The sequence below is a fragment of the Paramormyrops kingsleyae genome, chromosome 3, assembly GCF_048594095.1.
Source record: "Paramormyrops kingsleyae isolate MSU_618 chromosome 3, PKINGS_0.4, whole genome shotgun sequence".
NCBI classification, from domain to species: domain Eukaryota; kingdom Metazoa; phylum Chordata; class Actinopteri; order Osteoglossiformes; family Mormyridae; genus Paramormyrops; species Paramormyrops kingsleyae.
The window spans coordinates 15,432,290-15,454,045 of NC_132799.1; the positions used below are offsets into that span (position 1 = coordinate 15,432,290).

Here is a 21,756-nt window from a genome sequence, read left to right on the forward strand (position 1 = left end):
AACAACCAATCGCTTCATGGCATCTTCCCCTGTCACGTGACTTGGTGAGGTCTTCCTTAGGGAACACATGGGCTCCACATGTCCCACGGTGGTCTGAGTTATAAGGAGTCATTAATTCAAGGATTTGGACTTCGCTGTTTGCTTTTTGTACATCAGTACATGGAAAAATTCACTTGCTCCATCCAGTCAATAACATGTAAAAGAACTAGACGACGTAAATAAATGCACTTGTGAAACATCATACATGTAATAGCTAAGAACTGCAGAAGCATGAATATATACAAAAAATATTAAATAATAAGTATGAAACGATTGATGGAAGCTAGAGTATGATCGCTCTTTATTCTTCATGTGCATTGCAGAGGGGTAAGAACTGTTCTTAGACTGGTGACACTCTTGCTATACCTTCGACCAGACCTCAGTTTAGAGAACAGTGTGTTTTCAAGGTGAATCTGTATTATTGTGTGTTTGTAGCTTTTGATTTGTGTTCAGAGATGTCATGGAGGAAATTTAAAGTGTCATAATGATCAGTAAAGTTTAGCCTAAGGCTGAATCACTGAGGGTATCGTAACAGCGTTAAATGGCAAAACCACTTTGCCTTGATAGGCCCCAATAATCACTGTGGAGGACATCTGCTGTTCTGGAAAAATATATTCGCTTCCAGTGCTACGGTGCAGTCAGAAAATGTTGAGAATTAAGGCAGATTTCCCAGTATCAACATTTGCTTTACCTCTACACCAAAGAACCTCAAGGACTTTGGACTCTTGCCCTCTCAGTCATTGCATTACATTGGTTGACACCCACGTGATTACAGATAAAGAGGCCGACAGTCTCCCCGTGGTGCGCGCACTGTGACAATAGAATGTGCAGACACGGGGGTACCCATAATGCACCATGACGCCACACTCCAGGCTTCTTCATTTTGACATCGTAGTATTTAATAGGTTTCCAAAACAAACAATACACATTCACATCCTTTTGAATACAGTACATTTGGCACACAGTAAAATGCTTACAATGAGATAACACTAATGGATGGCAAAAAATTCAAAATATTTTCATAACGAACCATACTGTACATACAAAGCTTCACAATACAGAAATTAAAAATTAATTTGCTAAATGTATACATAAGACATATAGTATTATAATACTCATTACCTTTACCTATATGTATTATACTACTATATGTACAATTATTTCATATTCAGCCAGACACATTTTTGCACTTAATTTAAGAGGTAATTCTTCAGCTGTAATATATTTATTCAGTTGACTTTAAAACAGACCAAAATGTGTTTCCTATATAGTTTTTTTTAAAAACAAAAATAAAAAAAAAGAAGCAGAAAGACATTTTGGCATGAAACATGGTGGTTGCTGGAGGCCAGGAGTGGATGGGATGAGTCCATAGTTCAAAAAAAAAAAAAAAACATCTGAATGTCAGGTGAGGTACATCAGCCAGAGGAAGAATATAGTGGGAAAGAGTACAGAGTCTGAAGTAAGGGTCCACGTGTGGGGCGGTTCCCACGGAAACACCTACACTGGTGTGTGGCACAGACAGACAGAGTGGCCTGACAGCTGAGCCCATGAGGCGCCCAAAGCAGATGCATGGGTGATGACATACTGTAGTCTTATAAGTAGCTAACCTGGATGCTGGAGGCTAACTTGCTGCTCTTTCGCATAATGTCTGTTACGGTACGTACGAGTTGGGGAATTCACGGTAAACTTGGGGAGGGGGGTTAGCTCTCGGTGATGTCGTTTGTAACAGGAAAGCAGCTGCGTAAGTTTCCAGAAGAGAAAAACTGCAACGAAACGTCATGTTTAAAAAAACATTAAGAAAACAAATTTCTACTACTATGACAACTACTATTTTTATGCTACCAGGATTTGTAAAAAAACTCTACTGTCTATTAATGTCCATGAAATGTGGAGTGGTATCTACATAGGCCATCGGAGGTAAGGAATGAGGCTGTGAGGCCTGATCAGCTTGGATGTAAGGCTTTCACAGAAAACAGGAAGCTCAAGAAACAGATGATTACCCACCTATCTGTGTGCTAGCCCCTACCCCTACCTTTTGCCCCAGCCCCTACCCCTACCTCTTGCCCCAGCCCCTACCCCTACCTGGTGCATGGTAACCTACCTCCAAAAACACTGGACATCACCAAAGGTCATCCACCACACACTCCCACTATGTTCATGTTTTCAGGGACTTGCATGGTAGTGTCTACGCTTCTGGTCCCTCGGGCCAATGACATGTGACCAATGCATGTCCCTGTGGTCCCTCTGGCCAATAAGAATGAAGATCCCTTTAGTGTGGGCACCAGCTGGTTATGGAAGGGGAGGCCCTGAGCCGGTTGTTACTTGGGTGCCCAAACATGGAAGGGAAACACGACATCATACAAAATCATGCAAAGATCCAGGTTACAATCATTTTGCTGTGCCTTTTTATTTTGTTTTTGAGGAACTATTCTGTAAATGATTCCATTTCGTCACAGCTGGTTTTTGGTTCTGAATATCTGAGATTTGGCGCTTAATTTCGACCAGTCTTCGACCACGTGCCTCAAACCTCCTTCGAGGGGCCCTGATGGCGGAGTCAAAAACACAGCCAACACCCCTCCTCCCTTCAGAGTCTACATGGAGTTTATGCTGGGGAATGAATGAGCACTAAACTGGGAAGCCGAAGGGATAAAGTTGGTTTCAGTAGGGATCAGGCTTTACAGAAAACCATGCTTTAAAGAAAAATAGCCAAAGCACAAAAATCAGAAGAAGAAAAAGACAAAACCAAAAATTTAAACTGAACAAACACATTAGACACAGAGTATTGCACATTGAACTTTTTTCATCTCATTGACTAGTAATACACAACACTATCATATGCCTGACCATGCAGTGGTTGACACCTCTATAATGAAAGAGTTTCACAGGCTTCGCAGCAAGAATTATATACAAAGTGTTATCTGTACAGAGGGCAAGACACTGGTGTTAGGTGCTGGCTTTGCCACCCACTATAGTGAGTCTTGTATCATCTGTCTTGTTGCATAGCGGGGAACCATGACGGCAGTTCCGAAATCTGAGCAACAAGACAATCCAGTAAAATCATAAAAAACCACAACAAAAATAACTGACAAAATATAATAAAATCATGTCAGGTAGACAGTCATACATACAAGCGAATACACATACATCCACACCCAAACAAATCCTATAAGGAACATTTAGAAATAGTACGATAACACTGTGAGCGTATCTACTGTAGGTAACGGTTGAGCTTTTAGCTTTCTCATATTGTCCACAAAAGTTACCCCAACACACAAAAGGGCATTCTAATGTACTGTACATTAACCGTTATTGTAAGTGTTGCAAAATTTTGATCTTCAGAAAAGGGTTTTCCACAATGATATCAAATTCTGATGTCATGTGTTCTTTTTTTTGGATGCTGTGATGCAGTAGGTTTTCCTTAGTACAATCACTGGTACTGACAATTTGGTTAAGATAGTGCATCTCAGTTACACATTGCACAAAAGAATTTGGATAAGAGGAAATCAAGGGGTACAGTCGGAAAGGTCAGCAGCACCAACCTGTTCAGCTACAGAGGGTTGTGCTACAAGCTAAAAGAAGAGGACATACAACAGTCCCATGCTGAAATTATGTGATGATACAGTATAAGCATCAAAAGGAAATTGGAAAGGGACAGAAAATGTCTTCTGTGTACTCTCTTCTTCCTCCTTTCCATCCTTGTGGCCATTACGTCATTGTTTTTTAATCACCTTTTCCAATTGTTCCTGGGAATCCAACAGATTTGCCTATGACGTCTCAGTCTTTGACAGTGTTTTGTGAGAGCGCTCAATAAGCAATGGTTACAGCACAAGGCATTGTACTGCTGGAGTGCTCAGTTACATCTGATTTCTCTATGAGTTTTAAACCAGTCTCAAAGGTCACACTAAACTCTTATGCTCGCCACACAGAAGTTGCTAGGGAGAATGGTTTGTCCAGAGATGCTTGGCGCAAGGACAAGGATCTGAAGGAGGAGTTCTCTTCAATGTTTGGTCTGCATCTCTACAACAGCACATTATATAAGGAAAGGATGAAATGTGCATGCAGACAGGCGGAAAGGAAAATAAGGGAAGACATACAGAGGGAAGTTTGGGAATGAGAGAGTAAAAGAATAAAGATGTAAATCCATGCCCAATTAGGTGGGTGAAGAAGGAAAGGGTTTAGACCCCAGGATGGGACTCAGCAGATGAGTCTATGTGTATGAAGAGTGGAACAGGGAGCAGAAGGGAATGTAAATGAAGGACAGGACTCTTAGGACAGCGTGTCTTCCCCGAAATAGGAGAAACCCTTAAACTCCTCCTGATTGATTTGCTTGATGATGGCGTCTTCCACGGGAGTGAGCACGGGATCCTCACGTGTGAAGTCCTGGTCAAAGTTGTTGACGTCCCTTTTGGTTTTCTGTAACAGAACGACAGGAGAACTTTGGTGAAGGAGCAGGGCTAAGACCAATAGCTTCAGTCCTGTAGGTACAGTTACTCTAAGCTCACTGGGTAACTACAGTATATCACTCAAGTGATCAGCCAAGATGCCTGGGGCAGTGTGATCACAATGACTGCTATCAAAAGATGAAACAGAAGTTTAGTGCTCCATCAAGGTTATTCGTAGAAACGTTCTAGACAACATTACAATCATTTTGCTTTTACCATTGACAAACTGTTAAGTATCTTCCTGCTTCAAATGCACCTCAGTAGGACACTGCCAAGTTACTGACAAATGGAAGAACGCTACTGTAAACAGACCCAAGGGAAGATGCCCTGGCATGCATGTATTTTACTGGATTCTTCTGGCCCTGTAAGCAGCGATACCTGCGGAGGAGACCGGTTGCACCTGGGGGGGGATCTCACTCGAGGGTCAGCCGTGAGGACAAATGTGAGTATGTGAGCTGCATGAAGTCGACCCCCAATACGTTTCAGATTTCAACCAAACTGATCTCAGTCGTCTGTGCTGCTGAAATTTTCGTTTGTGCTACTTTAGCTTCTGAGATACAGATGTTTGTTTACATGGTCACATGACACAGCCGTGAAATTGTTTTGTCTTTTCGCTCACACAACTTAAGGGACAGAATTGCTGCACCGTGGTCATTTGGCAGAACAGATGATAACAGGGGTCACATCTGGCTTAGGGCTGGCTGAGTCTACATCATTTGTTCAAATGAGAAACATAAGCATAAGCACTATCTGCCAATCATGTAATGCCATAAACCAAGAGGTTTAACTCAGGAATAGTTTTTATATGGCCCAAACGCAGCACAAATGATTTGCTCCACATCAGAAGCAAATAAGGCGCCAACTTCACGGTGGTGTCATGTAACCATATTTAAACATTTGTATCACCACTAACAAAAATTCCCAGTATAAAAAAGCAGCACAAACGATTGGGACAGGTTTATATTCTGAAACACATAGGGGGCCAACAACACAGGTACAAATGTGTGGTATTACCAAGATGACACCCTCTCTCTCTGACCTCTCTCTGACCTCCCTCCGTGCTCAATGATGCAACCACCACCCATATATATGGCATGGGGTCTCACCAACCACCACCAGACCTCACTCATGTCAATATGTGCTATAGGGTGATGAAAATGTGGAAGTGGAATCTAAGCAGTTTCACTTTCAGCTCTAGCACGGCAGAATCAGTCAGAGAAACTTCTGAGGAGCTGCAATATGTATGGGACTGCTGTTATGGGATGGCCTTGTCTAGTTCAGGCCAATGAGCAAGCAATAGTGCTGGGATCGTTCCATAATAGCGTGTGACTGAATTCTCTTCACAGGGGCATGTGTGACTAGTCACAAATGTCCAGACTGTACAAAAGGCTCACAATGCGTGGTTTGAAGGGTGGCTTGATCTTCCTCTGCTCCAGCTGCAGCCAGTCAATCTCCCTGAAGAAGGGGTGGATCTTGATAGCCTCCTCGCCACCTTGTGCTGCCACACAACCCAGCCGTTTGTTGGGGCTCTTCGTCATGAACTGGGGAGCAGGCAGGAGGAGGATGAGTCACACGTGATGTCAGTATACAAGAGTGGGTAAAAAAAGGGGGTATCTGGCAGAAAAGGAGAAGCAGTGCATTGTGGGAATGGTAACGCAGTTATCGATAACTCCATCTGACCCCCACATATCACTGTTAATGTACCACTATGTCCTGCAAATCAGCCTTGCTGAAAGCTCTGTCATGAAACACAAATATCCTTCCCAGAATGTACCAATTCAAGAATACGCTAAAATAATTCTCTTTTACAGTAAGTTCACATTTCCCTGAGAAATACTAAAAAATAAATTGATACACACTTGCTTTCACTGTAACACTCTGACTCATCTCTAATGTATCCAACTAATTCATTTTTTTACATTTTTGTCATTTTTATTTTATTTTTTTAAGTCTACGCATGGCAAGTACAAGGAATTTATAAACTCCAGGGCTGCTTGTCTTGGCTGAAATAATGCAAACTTATCTATCATCAGGCCAGATCCTGTGGAAGGATGACATGAGTCAAACACCAAGCTGGTCATGTGATCAACATGTCAGCCAGAAGGAGCTTACTGTGACACTGAGCCTTCCAAGACAAACATGCTTCTCTTCCCACAAGTCCATAGGATAGGCAAAGTCAATGCAGGACATGTTATGGAAAAAGGCAATAATGTACACAGACACAGAGACAGGCACATACAGTCGCATGGATATACGCGCGCGCACGCACACACACACACACACACACACACACACACACACACAATGTGGTCTCTGGGAGCGATTAGCAAGGAAGCCCTGCTATGCCAGACCGCCCTCCACGCATCTCGTCCTGAAGATTACGCAATCTAGAAAAACCACCGGGCGAACACAAACAATTTGTTCTCTTCCCACAAGAAGTGTAATTTCTCCCAGGCCTCCTTCTCGTTCTCGCTGTGGCTCCCTCACACAGAGGCCGTGTGGCACTATGAACTTCTCCTGAACTCCCACAGTGGGCCTCACTTAGCTAATCAGATGTGGATGTGGGAAGAGAGAGAGAGAGAGAGAGAGAGCAAAAGAGACAGAAAACATGAGGAAATATGGGGAAGGCATGGGAAGAAGGGTGGAAATGAATAGGGAGGGTCAAGGAAAAGGGGGCACTTGCAGGAGAAAGGAATGGGTGTGGAGCTAAAGTGTGGAGGAGGAGGTGACGGAGAAGGAGCTGAGGAGTTGAGAAGAAAAATGATTTTAGCACAGAGCGTTCTGACACGTGAGCAGATAGAGGAAGTGACCAGTCAGAAAAAAGGAAGAGAGCCGGGAAGAGGAGAGAAGCCGAAAAGAGAGAGATCCATAGAGCCCCACCGCTTTGAGGATGCTGACGGCCTCCTTGCTGAGCCACACGGGATAGAGCACGTCATCATGGAGGATGGACTCAAAGAGGTCGTCTTCGTTGTCCGCCTCAAACGGGGGCTGCCCTGCCATCATCTCATACATGAGGACGCCTAGAGCCCACCAGTCCACAGAGGGACCGTACTCCAGCTCCTGCAGAATCTGAGGGGAGGGACGACGGCAAAAGCCAAACAGCGCAAAATCAGTGACTTTACTTTTTTCCACATCTTTTTATTTACCATCAAAAGAGTGAAAGTGCCCACAGATCCAAAAATATAATGAACAAGCACCACAAAAAATAACGTCCCAGTTGTCCAGTGTTCATTAAGCTAAATGTAGCGCAGCGAGGTGTGGTAGAGAAAGTGGGTGGGGTACCTCTGGGGCGATGTAGTCGGGGGTCCCGCAGAACGTGGTGGTCGTGACCCCGTTGAGGATCCCCTCCTTGCACATGCCGAAGTCCGCCAGCTTGCAGTGGCCTTCTGCATCCAGCAGGATGTTGTCTAACTTCAGGTCTCTGAGAGGGGCGAGATAGAGAAGAAATGAGTGTCAGAGGTTCGAAAAAGGAACAGGGAGGTCAGGGGCTCTTTGTCCATGAGGGCTGGCGGCTTGGCAAAGAATAACCCCCCCCCCAAAAAAAAAAATTAAAAAAAAATGATGCAGAACATTTCAAAAGTCAGTGAATAATTGTGTGGATATGCTTTAATGAACAGGACACAGATCAGGGGAAAAGATTAGAGTGACACAATAGAGAAACTGTATTAAATACACACTAAAATTAATCTCCTTCTTTATCAGTTGTACAGAATCACTCGCTAGGGCAAGAAAAATACAAGTGCTACTAGCAACATAACATTTGTGTTGGAGTATAGTTGCAGATTTCGGAGCTTTTCAATGCAAAGTGCCCCTTTTGAACAAATTCAAAGTTTTATTCACTGAAGTGTCCTGACCGCAGTTCTCGGGCAGTGGAAATAGGCTAAAATGCAGCCGGGACTTGCCAGCTTTAGGTCACTCAATGCCCCTTTTTTGCCTGAAAGAATTCTAATGCAGCCCAATACAGATAATGCCGCCATGGCACCGGACAGTCAGAGACCATTCAATAACAATGAATTGCATACTGTTCAAAGCAACTGCCAAAATTATGCCCCTTTCTCAATGCCAAGCCAGACAAAATCTGTCACTGAGGACTTCCACTCGTCCTGCAGAGTGATGGAGGATTCAGAGGCAGACAGACTCCTTTGGGCCACTGAGCCTCACAGGCTATAGAGCAGGGGTCTCAAACTCCAGTCCTGGGGGGCCGGAACCCTGTGTAGCTTAGTTCTTTCCCTGTTCCACCATAAATGATTCAGCTCAAGAGCTGTATGGTAATTAGCACAAGGAGTTGAATCAGGTGTGTTAAATGAGGGGAAACCCAAAAACTGTGTAGGGCTCCAGCCCCCCCAGGCCTGGAGTTTGAGACCACTGCTATAGAGTCTCTATTCTGGTATGAATCCACCTGCACCCACAAGAGCCACTCAAAACACAGTGTGACTCCCGACTGATTACTGTGAAGTCTTGTGAGTCTCTGGGAGCATTTAGTTTTGCCTGCCAGGCCAGAGAGAGCGATGCCCTTTGCGGACCACCCGCACTGCAGCATGCATCTCGGTCTCCCATCAGTCTCCGTCACAGCACTGTTGCACTGCAGCCCCATCCTCCCGTCAGCCATAACAAGGACTCTTATCAAGGGCCAGGGCAGCAGACAAGTCTGTGGATGACCACAGGGGGATTATGGGAGCCAGTGGATGTGCTGCTCTCCTGCTGGGGGGGGGGGGGGGGGTTCGTATCTCCTGGATCAGTGCATTCCGCCCCGAGAACAGGCGAGGCCTCCGTTTCCATCATTGGCAGTGTGGCCATGGGTAACACACACACACTCGCTGCACATGGCAGCATCAGTACATGCCAACACCCGCATACACCTCTTTGTACACGTTATGTGGCCAAAACACACTGACATACTCCCTCACACACAGAGAAACACACACAAGGAGGTCTGCAAACGGACACACACGAGTGTATCAGGGTTGACTCAATTTTTTTTTTTACCGGATCATTGACTTTGCCATTCTTTATATTGCGATAGTTTACTTAGATTTTGTTAAATGCGCGGACTGCATTAGTTTGACAGCGCACAGAATCCCAGGCGGGTGGGAAAGTCAGCGAGGCAGCACCACGGAAGGCAGAGATAACCTCGGTCACTCTGTAATTATCGTTAACACGTCTATGTCAGTATACCTGCCGCTTAGAGTACAAGCAACTTACGCCCAGAGGGAAAAAAAAGAGGATGTTTTGGACTTGGGCATCAATACGGTCTATGTGCTCCTTTTGGTGTCTGTTATGCTCATTACATAATGTCTCCTGTGCCTTTAAATGGGGTAAACGGGTTCATGCAGCGACAAAGGCGGAGCAAACTGCTTAAGCACCTCCTATTGGATGTCAGCTTGAATGGCTGCAGCCCTGCTATCTCTACACCCCCGCAAGCCTGGTCCCGTGATGCCACACACTTCCTTAATGCAGCGGGCATCTAAGCTCTGAAACCCAGAATATTCTGTCTCTGCTACGAGGTGACCAAAGGTCACAATACAGAATCATGCAAATATGACTTAAATTTTTTGTCATGGATACAGGCTCCTGGTGAACATCATGTCGAGTTTGTTATATAGGTATAACAATGCCCTTCTGGGAAAGTTAAGTCCATCCATCCATCCATCTTTCATACCTGCTTATCCTCTACAGCAGGGCTCTTCAAATCTGGACCTCGATTCCAAATCCAGGCCATGTTTTCAGTTCTCCCAGGTAGTTAGTTTAATAATTACTGATTCTGATTGGTCAAAGGCTTCACACCGGGCTCACAGGTAAAGGAAGGCTGGAAAACCAGCAGGGCTCGGACCTCGAGGACCGTGAGTTGAATAACCCTGGTGTACAGGGTCGCGGGGGTCCTGAGCCTATTCCCAGAAGCAGCACGCACAAGGCAGGGAATACCCCAAGATGGGGCGCTGACCCATTGCAGTTAATATTATTATACAAGAATTTTTTTGTCCTAAGGAGCCACACACTCAGTCCAGAAACATGCTGAAATTTGACACACTGAATGTTAACGGCACAGCTCAACAACCAGACTACGGCAAGAACCGGGTCCAGGTGGCCGTCGACGCAGATGGGAAGAGCGTCTGTGACCCGGTCCAATGGCCATTCCCAAGCACGAGTGGCCGCGGCTGGAGTTTCCATCCTTGCACAACGCGGCATGTGTGGCGATGACTCCCGCGTCATGACCCAAAGCCACCAGCGCTGGAACGCCATCAGGAATGCGCTGAAGAGCTGATCTGATAGCGGCAGCCTGCCCAGCGCACTCCCCATCCTCAAGCAGGTCAGAGCTGGGCCGGGTGGGCACGTGCTTCCTGCCCTTATCTAAGGCGGACGGAACCGTCCGTGTGCCTCTGGCCTCTCTGAGAGACGCCCTCCAATTAAGCTCATGTGCATCTGCGTGCCCCGAGAGGAGGACAGTCAGCCCAGCCAGCTTCAATCCATTCTGCATCCACCTGTTTATTCCAGGCAGCTTGAGAAATGACTCATTTTCCCAGTAAACCCCCTCTGAATAACATAGTTGTCAGTGTGGGGAACAAAGATGCTTCTTCCTGGTTTCCCGAAGGGGGGGAGGGGGTTCCTTTGAACAGGATGAGCCGTCCAAACTGCCCAACTGGTAACCCTTATAACCACAGGAAAACAATTTGCATATTGGTTTTTGACCACGCATTTGCCTAATGGCCACTGTTTGCAGTCATGCAAACCTATCGGACGCATGAGCTTACACCTTCAGTCTTTACCACTTTAAATTGGTCAACCCAGTGAAATTTCCCAAGACACGGCCCAGGAACGGCTCACCTTACGTCTGTGATGCACATTTCATCTGCATCATTTCAAGCCTGAAACAAACAGCCCCAGTAATCACTGTGTTTTTTTCTGTTTGACTTATGGCACAGTTGTACTGTGGTATACTGAAACTATTTTTGTCCTGCTTTCAACCTACATAAGCACAGTAATTTCTCCACTGTGATGATTGATCAAAGTGTACCTGCTTCTTCCATTTGCCCTCATTACAATAGGTGTTAAGCTCCAACATTTAGCCGTGACAAACAAGCACAAACATGAAAAGCGCTTTATGTGATTCATCCATCCATTTTGTATACCCGCTTGTCCTATGCAGGGTTGTGGGAGTCTGGAAATACTGTAAACCTCACATACACAAAAATAATAAATGATGACAAGGCTCCATGCCCCCTGAGCAGAAAAAAGCAGTTAGGAGATTGATTGATGGATGGATGGATGGATGGATGGATGGATTGATGGATGGATGGATTTTTAAAAAGTTGAGAAGAAAAAAAACAAGTTGCAGGTCAACAGCAAACACCTTTCTGTGTGAGCGCGGTTCTCATGCGTGTGGTTGGCAAACTAGTGAAACTAGTTACATCCCAAGTCAGAGACCCTGGGCTTTAAATGAAGACTGTCAAATGCAATGATCACTTACTTTCAGATTTACTGGTTATGCAAGAGCACTATTACTGGAAACATCTGGAGCAGATTCAGTATCAGTATGATGTGTATTAAAAATTATTTCATAAAATATAGTTAAAAAAGGAGCCCATACATTTTTTTTTTTTCGATTAGACTGGTAGAAAAACAACATTGAAGGACAGACTGAGTCGTGTCCCATGGATGCCGGAAAGGGGCGGGGGGGGGGGTTGTTGGCTCTCCCAGACAGGAGGCTACCTCTCTGTCTCCTCCCGCCACAGAGACACTCACGTACTGATCTCACTCCGTGCCCGGCTGACCTTGCTCTGACCTCTTGTGTACCAGAGTGAAATTCAGATCAGGTGACAAACAAGATTGTGTCTTCCTCCTCCTTCTCTGTTCTGCCTTGTCTTTTGCTCTCCTGCTCCCCCTCCCTTATAAATATGAACGGACGCACATAAACTTAATCTAGGAGACAGGTCTACCTGTACACATGTGAAGTGTGCACGGAACACGCCTCAGCTAACATGCCAAGAATACGCATGCAAGAACGCTGACATACATGCATGGGAGGGGGGGCACCATATGGTGAATGTAGTGGGAAAGGAAAAATGAGGAGGGAAGATAAGAGGCTGCGATGAAAGATGACAGAAGAGACATGCAGCCTGGCAGGTCAGAGTTTGATGGTTGATTGCTGAAAAAATGTCAACACCACTTCACAGATGCCATTCAGGCAAAGGTGTTTTTTTTTTCTGCGAAACCACACTGTCCCAACAAGTGAATGCGGGGGTAGCTTATGTAACTGTTCTGTGCCAGGGGGGCCAAAGAGGGTACCCCCAGTGATTTGCACGTCTACCAAAAAGAGGAGGCATACTTTCCATTCCGTGCAAGGAGTCTCCACACCAGGCTCATATGTGTCACCATAATTCAGAGAGCACCTTCCTCACTGATCATGGGGGGGGGGGGGGGGGGCATTAGGAATGGCACAATTAAAACTGTAGGCTTGAAGGGGACCTGCATCCAGGTCTGCATGTGAAAGTCGTCACTTGGGGGCAAAGCACATCTTACAGGTACGATACACAGACACAGACGTGCAGAACACGCTTTTCTCTCCTGGTGACGTGACCTGCTGCCTCGGTTCTCCCCTGGGCCCCCATGTTCGCCCCCACGGTTTACAAATGGCTTGTGTTGTTCCATTCCTCTCTGATCAGTTAGCATCTCTCTCTCTCTCTCTCTCTCTCTCTCTCTCTCTCTCTACATCCAGTACCTCTTTCCCCACCTTGCTAAGGTTCTGCTAATCCTCCCTAACCTCCTGCTATCTCTGGGAATCTACTCTGTTTAATTCACCCTTTGTGTGTTTTTTTAATTTACATCCAGCCAGTATCTCTCACAGACCCTCGGCCATTGAGAAAGCAGCGTACAGTAACTCTCTACCGTTCACTTCTCCAAAGATCCAAATGAGTACATACATATAAAAATTATGGCATTACAAAGAGACCATTTCTTTAACATCCTCTAATGTCATCTTAGATCCCTTGTTCTGCTGCGGAAAATGTTATTTAAGTCACTAACAGTGCATTCAAAAGACGTAAAGAATAAATCAGACAACTCAGAAGTCTGAAAGAACTGCTAAAAGTCAGTTATAAAAGCAGTTACATACAACATGATGTGCTTTTTATCTCCTTTTTAAAAAAAATAAAAAATATTCAATGCACTATAGAGATTTTTAGCACAATGTAGGTAAAACTGTCTTTGTTTTAAATAATTTGTGTATAATTTAGACAGGTACATAAGCAGCCGATGTCGGCCGGTCCTTGATTGTAGGTTTTGGCAAGCAGTTGAAAAAATCATTAGCGCTCTCACATATGCACATGGACACCCACAGACAACCCCCCCCCCCACCCCCCCCCCACGCACGCCAAGCAGAGCAAAGGCCACAGCAATCAAACTCAGTAAAAAGTATTTCCTGTGTTTTGTGCTAATCTTGTGGAGTGATTTTTCCGTTACGCACTCTCCCTTCTGCACCTCAGTCCCGGGGGTGCCTAGGTCGGCAGCTGCCCCCTCCAGCTCCCCGCACAGGTGTGAAGGGCCCTGACTGTCCCCCCCGGGTGGCGGCGTACACCTGCCCCGCACCTGCCGTGGACATCTACAGAATGTGCTCTCAATATCTCCCAGCACAGTCCTGCTGACATGTTCTGTGTTCATGCAAAACAGCAATAGGTATAAAAAGATCGAAGGATTCATTATGGACATGATGTGCACAGCCCTGGCTGTCCAGTTCTCAGAAGAGGAAATCATCCTTTTCAGCTACAGCACTTCTGTGGGAAAGAATACTGTTGATTTAAAATTCTTTTTTTTCTGTTTATGGGAAAAACTTGCAGCAGAAACATGTCACAGTAAAAGAATCTTGCAGAGAGGATGACCGGACTAGACCTGTTAAGGTTTGATGTGTAAGTTTATTTTTAAAGTTAAAGAATTTTTAAAGAAGTTACAGTCAGAAGTCAATTAACCAATTATCACCCCCACCCAGATCAAGTCTTGATAGTTTTTTTCCCCCCCAAAAGAAGACGACACAAACAACCTATGATGTCGGGGGCCCTGGATCTGAATATGTAACACATGTAAATTGGGCATGCGGGGGCGAAGGTGACACTTGGTCAGAGCGGCAAGAATTTCTAGGTATGCCCCTGCAAACAACTCAATTTTCAATTGCTTTTCATGAAAAAGTGTAGACAAAGGATCCAGGCTCAGGTTACAGTATCTGGATGACTTGGCACCTCTTCCACGTGCTGTTAAGTGAATTATCATCAACTCCTCTGAAAATGACTAACACCAGACCTGCACCACGTCGGGCTGTTTCTAAAACCCACTTGAGTCTTTAATAGGAGAGCAAAAAATATGGAGGGGGGGGGGGGGGGGGAGAAAAAGAACAAGTAAAAGTACTGAAATAGAGACGCGAACGATATAGAGATGACAGATAAAAGTAAGAACACAGGCTTCCATGAATAGGCTATCAAGGGTACTCTGACTAAACAGAGGTGAAAAGAGGTAATCCAGGCAGCCACTTCCTGGTTTCCTGTGTGTTTGCGTGTTTCTGATGCCAGGCTTTAAAGATATTAACGGGCAAACGGGGGGAGGGATGGGGGGGGGCATGTCGGGGATCTGTCCGGTCAGGGTGAGGCGAGTCATTTGGGTTAGAAGAGGGGAAACTAAAGGATGGGAAGGGGATCAAACAAGAGGCATGAGTGCAGGGGAGGGGAGGGGGCCTCCCTCCTGAATACTGCCCACACGGGCCTGTACTCTGTCAGGAGGGGAACACAGATCATCAGGCTTGTCCTCCCTGGCATGCTGGCCGGCAGCCCATCTACACCAGGGCGTGCAGAGACATGTCCCCTTCAGCCAGATCAAACTGCTACTTTCTGTACAAAAATGTTTTTTTTTCCCCCTTTAAAGGTGGGTGGTGGTGGTAAGCACCATACATAGTGTTCTCAAAGTTGTTTTTGAAACTGGTGTGTAAGGCAGGTCACAGAGAGGTAAGGAGTTCATCTGGGGCAAATGTGAAACGTTACATTGCTGTGCCTCTGTGAGATAATATCTCCCTTTTTATGGCCAGATTATCTCTACATATAGTAACATTCCAAGAAACCTATTGGACTCGAGACGTTCAACAGTCATTATGTAAGCAAAATCATTAAGAAACATGTCATCAGCACCCTTTTATAGACCCTCAAATGCCCCGTTTCCACTAACGCATTACCGGAGCCGGTACCTGGCTCTTTCCCAGTCCGGAACTGGTTCCATGCGTTTCCACCACAAAATAACTGGCCCTGGGCCAGAAAAAACGGCTTCAGCACGGCTCCACAGAAAAGCTGGTCTTAGAATTTGGAACCATAACGTTAGAGAAAGTGGGACGGGCTATTGCATCCTAACTGGAAATTTCAAGCCTTAATCTATATAGTTTTGTCTATTATCACCTGATCCGGCAGCAAAAGATTGATCTTCTGGCCAGATTTAAAGTTTATAAACGCTGCATGGGTGAAATAGAATACTATGACACTTGAGTGGCAAAGAGATCATGAGGTGGACAGCAAAATTAAGTATTTTATTACAGGATCCTTAAAAGGACAGCGATAAAACAGCGAGCAAAAATAAACTGACTTACACGCACGGACTGGGGAGAAATACAGTCTTAAAGGAGACAAAAGTGGATACAGGCAATAGAGACAGAGCACAAACAGTCATACTCTGAAAACTATGAGACTAAAAGGCTCATATTTTCGGTTCGGCAGCTTCTAAAGCTTAAAATCATCAACTGGTTGTATAAATACTTAAATCAAAATGAATCCAAAAAACGGAATTCATATGAACCTTTATTTCACTCTCACTTCTGCCTAGGTAATGTTCTGTTCTTTTCTGAAACCGGAGGAAATGTGGGCAGGTTCTCAAAAGGCACCAAACGAGAACCAGGGCCTTCAGGTGAGCCAGCAATGGTCCGAACGTCTCTGAAGCAGGAGGTGGTTACACTGGCAAGCGGCACCCACCTGTCACAGCATCACTCTTGAGTTCTTTCTTGTCTTATCACATTCTCATGGTAAAGGGACCAAAGCACTTACTAAGGATAAACCTCAGTTGCTCTCAGAACCTCCATCACAACACAAGGGGCAAAATGACATGGGGAACCAAGCAGGAGGGAAAATGTGATTCTGAAGCATCCTGGGAAGGATTAATTTCATAGGGACTCATCAGAAAAGCATGTGAATTGTTGGATAGTTTACAAACCGTGCTTTGCTTAAAGTCAGGAGTGCCTACAACAGCCATTCTCAGCGTATTTCTCCTCAGTGTATTGGCAGTCGAACTGGAACAGTGGTGGAACCGTTTCGTTCTCCTCAACCGGGTCATACGTCAGGCCTCGACCTCCCCACCCAGGGGCTCATGTCTGACTTGGTGTTTTTCTACCCCCGCCACACTCAGCGTGAGTTCAGGGGCAGCTCAGCCGCTCACGTATCGAGCTCCTTGCTGACGTCTGGTTGACTCCCCTGCTCTCCGTAAGCAGCGATTGTTTTGTGGCCTTTTCCTTTCTCTCCCTTCCACAAAGCTTTTAGGTGGGGACAAAACAACAAACAAACACAGACAGCTCCATTGCATCAGGCGTGGCGGCGGGGGTTCAACTGGGTCCGAGAAATGAGACACACAAAAAAAAATTTGTTAAAAGCGGGCGGAGCTGGTGCCTGCTCCCAGAATGCCCTGCTCCCAGGATGTTGTGTAGGGAGTGGCACCTGCGAGGCCCTGTTCCCACAGACCATGATCACAACCTAGAGCCAACAACTTAATCCTGGGGAATTCTGGGAAGCACAAGTTGATTACCTATTATGTTCTTTTCACAGCGCAATACAATTCACGTTGTTGGATCATTTCCTCTCCAGCACAGTGTGTGGATGATAATAACCTGGGGTTCTCGAAAACTAGGGGGTGACATAATCAAATGTACCAGAGACACAAAGGAGCATGAAGTCAGCAGTGTACTTTTACTGGGATGAATGGGCATAGGCACCTACTGCACCTTCAGCGGACATGTACACTTCAGGAAACAACACAGGGAAACGGAAAGTCGGGGGACTACCTCTGAAATTCCTTCATTTATAAAAAAAAAAAACATAGATTACAAAGTACATTGTATAAATGTTAACAGTAAAGTATTCTGACATATATAAGCAGAATGTTTCTTGACTAATGCTAGGTCACGGGAGAATGCAGCGTTAGAGGACGTGCGCTTTACATCACTTCGCTTTTACCAAAGGCCTATACGTCAGCACTTGTTTTTGCTAACTGAAAGAAATCCAAAGAGAATTTTTCGCTTTTAGGAAAAAAGGAGAAAAGTGAAAATAGCATATGTTTAAGAACGACCCAATTACAGATATACAGTCATGCGCTGCACAACGACATTTCAGTCAATGACAGACTGCATTTATGTGTTATTTGGTACGATTTGGTAGGTTATTTTTTCAGTCTGGGAACGCTCAAAAAATGTCCTCTATAAATTAACGGTAATTGCTTTTTCACGTTACGCCATCTTGGCTTAAAAAAGGTTTCATAGGAACAGTCTAATTAAAGATAGCAGGGGAAACCTGTATTAAACTTATGTGCTGCTTTATACTTGTGTATAAAATATCAGAACACACTCACGAAGACTACATAAACGTGTACTGCAATATCGTAATTTAAAACACGACCTTACAGTAAACCAAGGCAAATACATTGGTAATGTTCGAATTATGTGGTTGTGTGAAGTATAGATAGTCAGCAGGGTTGCAAGCTTTGGTCAGCTGGCTGGAGTGAGATTTTCAATTCGATTTACGCGTTTACATGTATGTAACATTTTTATTACCTTGCAAATAATCTGTTTGCTTTTGATATAGCTAACTTTAGATTTATAATGGAATAATATAGAATTGTGTGAGCATGAGAGTCTGAAAGCGTGAGAGCTGACAACCCTGAGTCATTGCCTTTACACGTCATTGTATAGTGATTTTGAACTTGTGTGAAAACATAGAGTCCCTATTGGTGAGCCCCCCCCCCCCACCCCCCACCAGACACACACCAGTAGCTATAAGTAACACACCCCACACACATGTGTGTACATTACATCTTAGCTCTCCCAGTCTCCCAGCTACTTCCTATATGAGTAATTACTTTGTCTGGATTTTCTGTCAGCTGGATGATGGCTGGTGTGATTCCCCCAGGGCCACTAACTGAAAAACAGCTAAGTATACTGACCATGAGGCAGAGAGCACAGCTCCCCCCCCCCCCTACACCTTGTATGTCACACAGAAACCTGTAGAACCTGTTCATATGTAAGATGACAATTTAAGCAGCATAATTATGGTATTTAGGCCATGGTGCAGCAGAAAGCCCAAGTGCCAGTGACATGACAGTGTGAGGATCACTCAGTGTTTGGTGCTTTGAAACTTATTCCTGATTATGTCGCTTAAGGCTCCTTAAAATAAGTTTGTAAAACTTCACTTGTAAGTGAAATTTATATGACACCCAGAAGGCATTGCAGACTCATATCCACACAAACACACGTTTGTATTAATATATTTGAGGGGACCATCCATTCATTTCTATGGGAAAAATCCTAATCCCAAATATGACGGCCTTAACCCCAACCCAGCCCTAACTTTAACTATAAGTAACCAAACAAAATACGAGACTTTTGGCATTTTGGCAGATCATTGCCATTTGACTGCAGTCACTTATTTTAATAAAATTGAGTTTTCCATTGAGGGGACCGAAAAAATGGTCCCCATATTGTCAAAACAACAGGTTTTTATCACATTTTATGACATATAAACTGTCCCCACAATGTAATATATACACAACCACACACACAAATAGAAGATGGAAAAAATTGTAGAACTAGTCCCAACTACAAAAAGAACATCTTTCAAATGTAACCATGCCGTATGAAAGGGCCTTCTCGACCCAGTAGATTAAAAGCATCAAGATATATTCACACATCCTTCAAGTGCATTGAAGACCACAGCACCAAGCATTAGTTGTATTGAAACTAACCATTAGGGTTTTGTGCATGTCATTTTGCCTAATTAAAGAAATCAATATTTGTTCCCTGCTGTAACCTGCTGCTAAGAATGTTTTGGGGGTGCTCTGCTATAGACTAAAACACCAGAGTTAATGTAACAGCTAAGCCAACTGAAATGCAGAGACGGACAGTGTATCCTAAAAATGAAAAGCTCAAAAATTAAACATAAGAAAAATGGGGGCAGCGTGTGGCTCAGGGGGCTAAACCTGTGTGCCTGTAATCAGGATTCAAACCCAGCCTCAGAACATCTGTGGGACCTTGAGCAAGGCCCTTAACCCTTCACAGACAACTTACTCTACAAAAAAGAGCAAATTGAGGGAGGTGTAAAGACAATTACCCCATGGGGATCAATAAAGTGTCAATTATTATAATATATTCAGTATTATTATGGTGTCAGTGTTGACAGAATCTGCAAGTATCTGGTTCTTACGTATTATTGACGTGTTGTATTATGTATTACAATATTTATATTTCATATTTTTTGCGAATCCACAAATCCATAGTACCACAACAACATAAACAGCAGTCTAGATGACAATAAAGCAAATTGAAAGACTGTCAGCTCCAGGTTTTAAAATGCCAAGAAATGAAACACAAAAAATTGTGTGCAGATCATTACAGCACTAAACAAAACAAGCTCAATTTTAAACTGATGCGTTTTGCTGGTGGTCTCTTAGTGAAACATGTGCTTGTGTTAACAAATATATTTAACAACCTTGGTACTGCTTACCTAGTGTCAGGTTATAATTAAATTTAATTAAAATTTGGGCCCTTTGGGTAAACCCAGCATGAGCAGCACATGGATGTGAACAGTGATAAGAGGCTGGTGGAATAGATTAGCTCAGGCACAGTGGGCCTTGTTCATATGTTTTTGCTGAGCATGGATTATGCAGCTTAAGATGTTGCTTTTTGTTTCTGACACTGATCTTAGATCAGTAGAGAGCAGTAAGGAGGTCATGTCAATGACACTGCAGGGAAATGCATTGTCACCCAATACGCAAGCTGTTTGGGGTTTGGCACCCTCCCCTCCCTTCTTCCCAGCAAAATAGCCAAATGAATTTAAAGTAAAGTGTTTAAATATTTGAGCTGTTTTCAAGAGGGACCCCTTGATAACTGGTGGTTTCCAGCATTATTTTCCATCCACATTTGTTCAAGCAGGTAAACAAGGTGCAAAAAGCCCTTCTGGGAACACTGCAATACGATAAGATCGTCAGGCTAATTCAGAGCGACTCCATGACAACCCACTTCTGAATGATTACAAAGATTAGGATCTGAGTAACATGACCCATTTACAACCTTGTTCATCACACATGCATGCATAAGATGGACACCATCCATGAGTTATTTTGTGCCTGCCATGTTTGCGTTGCCCCTTTTCGACCGAACGGGGTAATTGCAAATGGGATGGAATGCGGTGACTGTTAATGAGGGGCATTGGTGTGGTGATTGTTGCCGTTTGTGGAGACTGCCCTTGTCACTGAGGAGCAACGAGACGGAGGAGACCACCTCCCAAAAAACCATCCCAGTATTGATGGGACACACTCCCACCATTTTGTTCTCAGGAGGAACAAAAATAACATACAAATGTGCAGCTTCATATCTGTCAAATTGTGTACCAATTGTGTGACCAATGCTGTAGACCAAAATGCTTGTTTTTGTACCACACAACTTCACTATGTCCCTGAAGTATTTTTTTTTACTATATTCTGTCAGGGGTGGTCATGTGACAAAGTGACTGCGATCTACAGGGAGCCCACACTCTGTGGAAGCTGAGGATGAAGGCTCTCTGAAGTGGTCATCTGCTTAGAATGGATCATCAGTTTTTAACTGAATGTCAAGTTGCGGTCATGTGGAGGTGGAGGGACAGGGTTTGTGTGTTAATTTAATCTTTAAGTGGGCTACTTCCTCTCAAGTGGCTCTAGAGGTACAAGCAGGAGAAGAAGCCAAATTTCTGGACTAGTTGGCCAACAAACAGGGCACAGAAACCTGAGGAATGCCCGTCTGTGCCAAGTGGGTGGCAGCAGATCTCAACGAGCAGTCCCGATCTAAACGCTGTGTGGAAAGAAAAGGGACACAGGCCCAAACGCCTCATTTCTCTTTGCACATGCCATGATCTTCAGTGGCGGAAAATAAATGCAAGGAAGATAAACAAACAGACAAAACCCCCAAAAAAGAATGAATCTCATGCAGAAAAGTAAACGCTCCAGAATAAACAGCCAAAGAGCC

At 44.5% G+C, this 21,756-nt stretch overlaps 1 protein-coding gene across 2 annotated transcripts in view; it reads right to left on the bottom strand.

The window, feature by feature from the left end:
- Positions 1–913: 913 nt before the first annotated feature.
- LOC111839985 (protein kinase C epsilon type) overlaps positions 914–21,756 on the bottom strand; it is an 86,662-nt gene continuing 65,819 nt past the window's right edge. For both annotated transcript variants that reach the window (XM_023804352.2, XM_023804351.2), the window contains exons 12-16: positions 7,764–7,902; positions 7,362–7,550; positions 5,876–6,022; positions 2,122–4,452; positions 914–2,071 (exon numbers count right to left, since the gene is read on the bottom strand). In XM_023804352.2, coding sequence (XP_023660120.1) covers positions 4,306–4,452; positions 5,876–6,022; positions 7,362–7,550; positions 7,764–7,902 — 622 coding nt within the window. In that variant the 3' untranslated portion in view covers positions 914–2,071; positions 2,122–4,305. The remainder of the gene's footprint in view (positions 2,072–2,121; positions 4,453–5,875; positions 6,023–7,361; positions 7,551–7,763; positions 7,903–21,756) is intronic.